Source organism: Nerophis ophidion, linkage group LG07 (assembly GCF_033978795.1).
Source record: "Nerophis ophidion isolate RoL-2023_Sa linkage group LG07, RoL_Noph_v1.0, whole genome shotgun sequence".
In the NCBI taxonomy this organism is placed as follows: Eukaryota; Metazoa; Chordata; class Actinopteri; order Syngnathiformes; family Syngnathidae; genus Nerophis; species Nerophis ophidion.
Window position 1 is genome coordinate 78,233,553 of NC_084617.1, and position 10,446 is coordinate 78,243,998.

Below are 10,446 nucleotides of genomic sequence, written 5' to 3' on the forward strand. Positions count from 1 at the left end.
TTCTCAGCTCCAATGAGATAAGTGACCTGCACAACAACACCTTTAGCGCCATCCCCAACCTGCGGAATCTGGATTTATCTTACAACAAGCTTCAGTCCCTGCAGCCAGGACATTTGTTTGGCCTGCGCAAGCTGCAGAATCTACACCTTCGATCCAATGGATTGAAACAGGTTGCTGTCCGTACCTTTCTGGAATGCCGTAGCCTGGAGTTCCTGGATTTGGGTTACAACCGCCTGCGGAGCCTCACTCGAACAACCTTTTTAGGACTCTTCCGGCTCAAAGAGCTTCATTTGGAGCACAATCAGTTTTCAAGGATTAATTTCTACATTTTCCCACGGCTCACCAACCTGCAGGCTCTATATTTGCAATGGAACCGCATCCGAACCATAAGTCAAGGCGTACCGTGGATCTGGCCCAAATTGCAGAAACTGGACCTCTCAGGGAACGACATCCAAACGTTGGACCCCGCTGTTTTCCGGTCCATGCCGAACTTGCAAACGCTCAATCTGGAATCCAACAAGCTAAGGAGTGTTCCCGTGGAAGCCGTGTCGGCGTGGTCTTCAGTGACCACCGTCAGCCTGGCTGGGAACTCCTGGGACTGTAGGCCCAGCATATGCCCGCTGATAGGATGGCTGAGAAGCTTGAGGGATGCCAAGGACATCAGCATGATATGCAGCAGTCCTAAATCACTGCAAGGAGAAAAGGTTTTGGACGTAGTGGCCAACCACTCCACGTGTGTTGACATATATAAGGTCTTAACCACCACTGCTCTCATTATTCTCACTTCAGACCCATTTGTGGAGAACACTTCTCACCTTCCCCTCCTGAGCGTCACCCAACCGGCTCACAGAGAGTCGCCAGGGCAGACATCTCCTTGGCCGAACCAGACAGACATAGCGACAGTGAAGGCCACAGCCATTATTAGCTCTTCATCCCCAGAACCTTCCACCTCGTCCTTCCCGGAGATACCGTTTGAGCATATGGCTTTCCATAAAATCATCGCGGGCAGCGTAGCCCTCTTTTTGTCGGTGTCATTGATCCTGCTGGTGATTTATGTTTCATGGAGGCACTACCCTAACACCATAAAGCAGTTGCAGGAGCACTCAGTCAAACACAAGCGCAGGAAAAAAAGCCGGAGGCAGGAGCAGGACCTTAATTCTCAGTTGCAAGAGTACTATCTGAGCTACCACTCAAACTCTGAGACCATGGACTCTCTGGCGAACGAGACAAGGCCGTGCACTTGCACTATATCGGGATCCATAGAATGTGAAGTATGAGAGCTCTGCTCCTCTTTAAGAGACGATACGTGACGGCTTTAAGATTCAATGAGTGATATTTTCTTTTAAAGAAATGTCTTCACGTGACGGAAGTGTTTGCCAGATATATGGCAACTAGAAGTCAGCTCTGTACATAGCCTGACCCTTTTGGTAATCACCTGTGTCATCATCCCACATGGAAACCAACAGAGACGTTTTTTTACTTATCCATTTATATTGTGCAAAGTATTTATGACCCCGGTGCATCATTGAGTGTAGAAATGTGTGTGCGAGCGAGCCAAGACAAGGACTAGAAGAGTTCCAGGCTGTTAACGATTGGCACTCTTCAACATTTGTCTTACCAGGGCACCAATTACAGGAATCATTATCATGTCAAATTGGGGGAAACAAACACACGTATCATTTTTGCATGGCCTCGTCCTCCTGATGAATGACTCACAATCTGTCTCATTTAGTTTTAAATCTACCTTGTGAATCAACCTGGCTTTCACCAAAAACTCCAAACAAAACAAGTGGGCTCACCAAGACATTATGACCACTTGCACAATAATATGAGTCGATACAAAAGAGATCTCTGTCTACAGAAAATATTCTTCAGTATATAGACCGGATCGAGTGTGAAGTGACTGGGATGAGAATCAGCACCTCTAAGTCCGAGTCCATGGTTCTCGCCCGGAAAAGGGTGGCGGGCCATCTCCGGGTTGGGGAGGAGACCCTGCCCCAAGTGGAGGAGTTCAAGTACCTGGGAGTCTTGTTCACGAGTGAGGGAAGAGTGGATCGTGAGATGGACAGGCGGATCGGTGCGGCGTCTTCAGTAATGCGGACACTGTATCGATCCGTTGTGGTGAAGAAGGAGCTGAGCCGGAAGGCAAAGCTCTCAATTTACCGGTCGATCTACGTTCCCATCCTCACCTATGGTCATGAGCTTTGGGTCATGACCGAAAGGACAAGATCACGGGTACAAGCGGCCCAAATGAGTTTGGGTCTCTCCCTTAGAGATAGGGTGAGAAGCTCTGCCATCCGGGAGGAACTCAAAGTAAAGCCGCTGCTCCTTCACATCGAGAGGAGCCAGATGAGGTGGTTCGGGCATCTGGTCAGGATGCCACCCGAACGCCTCCCTAGGGAGGTGTTTAGGGCACGTCCAACCGGTAGGAGGCCACGGGGAAGACCCAGGACACGTTGGAAAGACTATGTCTCCCGGCTGGGACCAAGTGGACCAAGTGGCTGGGGAGAGGGAAGTCTGGGCTTCCCTGCTTAGGCTGCTGCCCCCGCGACCCGACCTCGGATAAGCGGAAGAAGATGGATGGAGTATTGATCGACACTTTAGTGACCATTAGGGGCCTGATCTACTGAAAGTTTGCAAACGTGTTAAAACGTGCAAAGGTGATAGAAGCAAGTAGCTCAGCGACTGCACAGAAGATTACAGCAGCTCTTAAACGTTCAAAATCCAACTCATTTGGCTTGTCTGCCTTCATAAAGATGCAGAATATATGCTGATTATCAGAACACCCACAAGCAATGCAAATATAATCATTTAGCACTCGCAATGTGATTCATCAAGGCCAAAACTGTTCTGCGGCCGCTGTTTTGTGTTTATATTGACATTCTCCAAGCGGACGTGCTATGTTGTGCACGACTGGATGTGAAGAAGGAGGCGATGGCTCTGCAAAGACAGACAATAGACGGACTATCCGCTGTCCTGCAGTACGTGTGTGTCAACATACTCGGACTGTTAGAAATAAATACAAAATGATAGATGTATTGTTTATTCAGCAATCTCATTTTATGGAAGGACTGATTAAAACACGTTGTAACTGCTTGTTTTGTTGTCTGCTGGCAGCTTTGTTCGCTGGTATTTTTTCCACGTAGGAGATATATTATTATTATTATTATTGTTATACTCATACCTCACATATGAAAAAAAAAATATTGCAATATGCATTTTCATGGATTCTTGAATACATTTGGGGATCACAACACCCACGCTGCACACAGCACACCTTCGGAGGGGAGAAAATACTCTGTTGTCTAGATCAGTGCTTCTCAACCTTTTTTCAGTGATGTACCCCCTGGCAACATGTTTTTAATTCAAGTACCCCCTAATCAGAGCAAAGCATTTTTGGTTGAAAAAAAGAGATAAAGAAGTAAAATACAGCACTATGTCATCAGTTTCTGATTTATTAAATTGTATAACAGTGCAAAATATTGCTCATTTGTAGTGGTCTTTCTTCAACTATTTGGAAAAAAAGATATAAAAATAACTAAAAACTTGTTGAAAAATAAACAAGTGATTCAACTATAAATGCAGATTTCTCCACATAGAAGTAATCATCAACTTAAAGTGCCCTCTTTGGGGATTGTAATAGAGATCCATCTGGATTCATCAACTTACTTCTAAACATTTCTTCACAAAAAAAGAAATCTTTAACATCAATATTTATGGAACATGTCCACAAAAAATCTAGCTGTCAACACTGAATATTGCATTGTTGTATTTCTTTTCACACTTTATGAACTTACATTCATATTTTGTTGGAGTATTGTTCAATAAATATATTTAAAAAGGATTTTTGAATTGTTGCTATTTTTGGAATACTTTGAAAAAATCTCACGTACCCCTTGGCATACCTTCAAGTACCCCCAGGGGTACATGTACCCCCATTTGAGAACCACTGCACTAGGGTTGTAGAGTAAACCAGTATTACTAGAGTAACGTGATACTAATGAATCACATTCAGTACTATACCGCCTCTGAAAAGTACCGCTCCCTCAACACCTCGTCGGTGTCACGTGCTGTCAATGTTGGTTTTACGAGCAGAGGAGCATGTTTGGCAGCGCGCACACACAGAGTACTTACAAGCAGACACAGTGTGTGGACAGAAAAGGAAGAATGGACGCATTTTGGTGTAAAAAGTCAAGAAAAAGGTGAAGTTATAACACTGAATCACCCTCAAGAAGAGATGATTTAAGACACTAGTTTAGCTAGCTAGCGGCTGAAGTCCAGCCGCACTTGGCAATGTTTTAGCTACTTCTAAATCACTAATCATGGCCTCCATGGCAACAAATAAAGTAAGTTTCTTACAAGTACCATTATCACTGCAGCACGAGGAATAGTTAAACATGCTTCACTACAAACCAGAGTCACAATGTAAACAAACGCCATGGGTGGATCTACACCTGACATCCACTGTAATGATACCAAGTACAGGAGTGTATCTAGTCGACACTACTATGATTACATCCATATTTTTGAGCACCACAAAGTCTTTTTTTTTTCTTTTTTTAATTTTTGTTATGTTTATAAAGTCAGTAAACACATCCCTGGACACATGAGGACCTGTCACTCGGATCCTGTAACTACTTGGTATCACATTGATACCCAAATTGTGTGGTATCATCCAAAACTAATGTCAAGTATCAAAGAAGAGAAGAATAAGTGATTATTACATTTGAACAGAAGTGTAGATAGAACATGTTAAAAGAGAAAATAAGCAGATATTAACAGTAAATGAACAAGTGGATTAATGATCCCTTTTTACAGTTTGTCCCTCCTAATGTGTATAAAATAATAGGTGTATAAATGACACAATATGTTACTGCAGACTAATTAGGAGTCTTTGTTTGTTTACTTCCTACTAAAAGACAAGTTGTCTAGTATGTTCAACATTTTATTGAAGCACTAAATGACAATAATAAACATATGTTTCATGTACACTAAGATTGTTTGTTCAAATAAAGGCAATAATGACATTTTCTGTGGTGCCCTTTATTTAGAAAACAATCGAAAAGTATTGAAATACATTTTGGTGCCGGTACCAGTACCAAAATCAATCAATCAATCAATCAATGTTTACTTATATAGCCCTAAATCACTAGTGTCTCAAAGGGCTGCACAAACCACTACGACATCCTCGGTAGGCCCACATAACGGCAAGGAAAACTCAATATTTTTATCAAAATATTGGTCCCGGGACAACACTGGTACACACATTTGTATTGTTAGCACACACTGTTTAGCACTCGCTATTTGGCTTGTAGTAAATCAGGCCCAGTGTGTAGTAGTAGTTGCTCCAGTAGATAGTCACATTGTTAGAAACAGGATTGCAATCTGAAACTACAATAATAGACATGTTGTTACATTCAGGCTGCCATTTGGGACCTGGACAATCAATTAGAGACTTGAGTACTTGATTATTTCCTTGAATTTCTGCCGGGTCAAACTCGTTTCGCAAAATATAATTTTTATTAGCGCATGTCTAGAATTTCCGCCGGGTCAAACTTCACCTGTCATCATTTTCAAAATGGAGGAGGCTGATTTCAATCATTTGAAATCGCATAAAGGGAAGAAGATTAAGATCTTTTCAGTAGGATTTAAGGTCCAAGCTATTGAATATGCTAAAAAGAAGAGTAAGCAGCGATGACAACAAGTGACAACAAACAGCAAGCGTGATCAACGATTGTTTATTTTTTCCTCTCGCTTGCACTTTTAACATAGAGGATTACATATCTAAAATAAAACAGTTTTCTAAACCACTTGTCCCAACAATTGAAATAAAATACATTATGTTTGCCCTTTTATTTACAATTCTAACTTTAATGTATTGTGTGCAGATTGCTACAAACGTTGCTCTGGTTAACCAATCAGAGGGCTGAAAAAAGGTTGATGCTACCACAGGTGTATGCTAGCAGGGCCTTGAGCTGAAATGGTTTCAAGAAAGAGCCTCATTGCAATTCAAGTTTCGTTGACACGGGCCGCACTTCTGCTTCTGAACATTTCATCGACATGGCAACACAGAAAGTGAAGTCTGACTGGACAGGAAATAAAACCAACATGACAGCCGAGAGACAACGAGGGTCTGCAACTAGTGACTTCCTGGAACATTTTCAAATATGTATGAGAATACAAAAAGATGGGGGGGAAAATAAATGTTTGTGTTAATATTGTTTGTGCAGGAGGGCAACATGACACAAACCTCCCTAATTGTTAGAAATCCCACTGTTTGTATTAAACATGATTCTCTGATGAGCGTGTTTGGCGAGCGCCTAATTTTGGTGGTCCTTGAACTCACCGTGGTTTGTTTACCTGTACGACTTTCTTCAACGCTGCCACAGAAAGACATGTTTTATGCCATGCTTTCTTTGACTCATTTTGTCCACCAAACGTTTTATACTGTGCATGAATGCAGAAAGATGAGCTTTGTTGATGTTATTGACGTGTGTGGAGTGCTAATCAGACATATTTGGTCGGTGCATGACTGCAAACTATTCGATGCTAACATGCTATTCAGGCTAGCTGTATGTACATATTGCATCATCATGCCTCCTTTGTAGCTATATTGGAGTTCATTTACTTATGTCTCCTGACACATTATTTGTATGTAATATTGGCTGCATTTCTCATAGTTGTTTGTGTGCCATGTTGTTCCAGACCACAGCAAATGTCGCCCAGCTTGCAAAGATTGTTATTAATCCATTAGAAGAAGACAGCGTGCTGTTTCCTTTGCTTGGACACACACATCTATACTTTTGGACACTCATTTCCAGGAGTTATCTCACCTTCTGAGTAGCCTGTGATTTACTAATGTTTTCTAATGTTGTACAAATGTGTAGAATAAATATTACATTTCAACATTTCTGTCAACCAAGATTTGTGTCAGCCTGCGACACATTGTCATTTTGATAGTAGGCTAATATAGCTAATATATACACTTATATTATGTGATGACGTCATTATAACACTCATAGAAGACTTTTTAATTTTTCGGGGCTCCAGACAAATTTCTTCTTTTATTTTTGGTCCAATTTGTCTCTTTCAACATTTGGGGTTGCTGACCCCTGCCCCTAATGTGTGAAAATAATAGTTTGTTGGGCAATAAATGAATCCAATTGAATTGAGCAAATAGAAGAATTGAAGTAGTAAATGTAGTTCCTGATAGTGTTTAGTCGGACAGACAACACCCTGCTGGCCCTGATGGACCCGACAGTAGTCCAAGTAAGACCTGGGTCCACCTGCCATTGAAACCGGGGCATGGCGGTCCTTGTAAAAACTCCAAGTCACGATACAGTTCTTGCATTAGTGTGCAAGTCATTTTAATGTTGTGGTGTACTTGTCATCGTATTGATCGTATTGATCCTTACGCCTACCTATTTATGTAGAGACAAAACAAATGTGGTTATTAGCCATTGTGTGTAAAGTTGTAATAAAAAAAAGTGCTGACGATAAAAATGTTTGCAGGTGAAAATATTGATCAACTTGTGTTGTGCAGAATTTCACATTTGACTTCTCTGTTCTCTCTGAGCTGCAATAAGATTCAACACGGTATCAATTCCACACACACACACACACACACACACACACACACACACACACACACACACACACACACACACACACACACACACACACACACACACACACACACACACACACACACACACACACACACACACACACACACACACACACACGCAGGCAGCGAGAGTGTATTATGGCTGGTTGTATATATATATATATATATATATATATATATATAGGGACGGCGTGGCGCGGTGGAAGAGTGGCCGTGCGGAACGCGAGGGTCCCTGGTTCAATCCCCACCTAGTACCAACTTCGTCATGTCCGTTGTGTCCTGAGCAAGACACTTCACCCTTGCTCCTGATGGGTGCTGGTTAGCGCCTTGCATGGCAGCTCCCTCCATCAGTGTGTGAATGTGTGTGTGAATGTGGAAGTAGTGTCAAAGCGCTTTGAGTACCTTGAAGGTAGAAAAGCGCTATACAAGTACAACCCATTTATATATATATATATATATATATACATATATATATATATATATATATATACTGTATTTTTTTCCAATGAAGAGCCCAAACTAGCCTTCCACACGAACATAATGTTGTGCCCGAGTCATCAGTCTAGTTGCATCTTCTTTTGAGATTTTTTCTTTTGTTTAATTTAAGAACATATATGTCAGACTATATATTCTGCTTTGTTTAATTTAAGAACATATATGTCAGACTATATATTCTGCTTGCATCATCAGCAGCCGAGAGGAACTTGTTTATTAATACAACTTGGTTTTATTTTTTGGATACCAAATAATCCATCCATCCATCCATTTCTACCGCTTATTCCCTTTGGGGTTGCAGGGGGCGCTGGTGCTTATCTCAGCTACAATCGGACGGAAGGCGTACACCCTGGACAAGTCGCCGCCTCATCGCAGGGCCAAGATACCAAATAATATGTTGGGAGAATTGGTTTGAAATGAGAATCCTGTTGAATTGAGGATCGATTCCCAGTTGGAACGGCATGGTCAGTTGCAAGATTGCCATTCTTACAATTGATGTCCCCTCGTGGTGGTGAACCAACAGCTCGTTAGTCTTCCAGCTTGTTTGTGGCCACTGTTTAGGTGGAATGAGACAATCGTTGGGGGAGAGATGTATACAGATCTCTCCTCTACAGAAAGAGCCTTTCTTGTTTAACCAGGATGGATTCTTTCACACTTCTTTCAAACCAGAGGTCCTCACTACTCAGAATTTGAACAATTTAGGCCAAAAGATCCTTCTCTCCTATCTTGCCATGTGTGCTTGTAAGGTTTCTTTTCATTCTTCACAGGAAACATCCGCAAATGCAACCAAACCAAACAAATTGCGACCAGCAGTATAAATGATTTGTTGATCCAAGTTTGACAGATATTGTAATTATTGTTTGATTCCACAAATTGTGACTGATGAAAAGCAATTCCACGTGTTGTGAAATGTTTTGGTGGCGTTTGTGCAGCCAAGAGAAGAATGCTGATCAGAGCGTGGTGGTCTTGTGGATCATTATCGGGGGGTTTGTTTGGCTGAAATATTGCAGGGTATTGACTTAGCAACAACAATGCACAAACACAACCACGCTCCACCTGCTAAACCAACAACAACCATGTTGGCCGCCATATTCCTGAAATGGAGTTGATGTAAGTTTCTTAGTGCAGAAAACAGAAACAAGCTGACGGCGAGGGCCAAAAGAATGGATTGCACATTCCCTGCCGGCAAACATCCAGCAATATGATTGCTTTTTGCCGTGTTCCTGTTCAAGTCCGACTCTGAAGGGCCGGCTCTCTCTTGGCAGGCGTGAAATTGTGATTTACATTTGTCACTGCACACTCCTTCTGCAACATAACATGCGTGCTATGTTCTCCTCCGCTCTGCCACAGGTTGCAGCCTCATTTAGAAGGCAGGAAGAAATCAGCAGCACTGATGGCAGCTGGAGGTTTTAATCCTGCCTTCACTAATTCTGCCATTATTCGAGGTTAAAGAAATCAACAGATTGCCATTTAAGATTTCATTTTTTTTTTCAGAAATGCTGCAGGAGTTTGTGTGTGGTAAACATTTGAGACAGCAACAGTTTAATTGGCACTGTTGAAATGCAACTCTAACAAAACGTTGGTAGATCACCACAAAATATCTCCCCCTGGACCTCAAATTGCATATTTATATGTGAATATAAAATGTTTGATCAGTTTCAGTAATAAAGTTAGTCACAACTTTGGTGTTTTGTGTGTCTTTTTTTGTCAGATATTCCAGCTGTGTACACCTGGGCCTCATGCAGCAAATGTTGCCTGCTTTTCTTACTAAATACAACGCAAGTTCAAATCCAGAGAACACACCTGCGCAAGTAAACATTCAGATGTATTAAGTCAGGGGTCGGCAACCCAAAATGTTGAAAGAGCCATACTGGACCAAAAGTACAACAATACAATCTGTCTGTAGCCGCAAAAAATTAAAAGCCTTCTATTAATGTTATGAAAATGAAAGGTCTTATATAAATGTTATAATGAAGACAACACATGATGTAAGTGTCTATATTAGCTATACTAGCCTACTATCAAATGCTGACACACATCTTTGTTGACAGAAATGTTATATTTTAATGTTGATCCTACACATTTTTGCAACATTGGAAATCATTAATAAAATGGAGGCTTCTCACAGGATGAGTAACTTCTGGAAATGAGAGGCTCAGAATGTCCAAAGGTATAGATGTGTGTGTCCAAGTTAAAAGAAACAACAGGTTGTCTTCTTCTAATGGATTTATTACAATCTTTGCAAGCTGGGTAACATTTGCTGTGGTCTGGAACAACATTACATACAGATAATGTGTTATGAGACATGCACATATAAATTAAAT

General features: G+C 41.5%; 1 protein-coding gene across 1 annotated transcript in view; it reads left to right on the plus strand.

The window, feature by feature from the left end:
• The window catches only part of lrrtm4l2 (leucine rich repeat transmembrane neuronal 4 like 2), a 5,345-nt gene extending 876 nt beyond the window's left edge, over positions 1 to 4,469 (plus strand). The window contains exon 2 of the mRNA XM_061907204.1: positions 1 to 4,469. This exon is cut by the window's left edge and continues 327 nt beyond it. Coding sequence (XP_061763188.1) covers positions 1 to 1,277 — 1,277 coding nt within the window. The 3' untranslated portion in view covers positions 1,278 to 4,469.
• Positions 4,470 to 10,446: the final 5,977 nt, after the last annotated feature.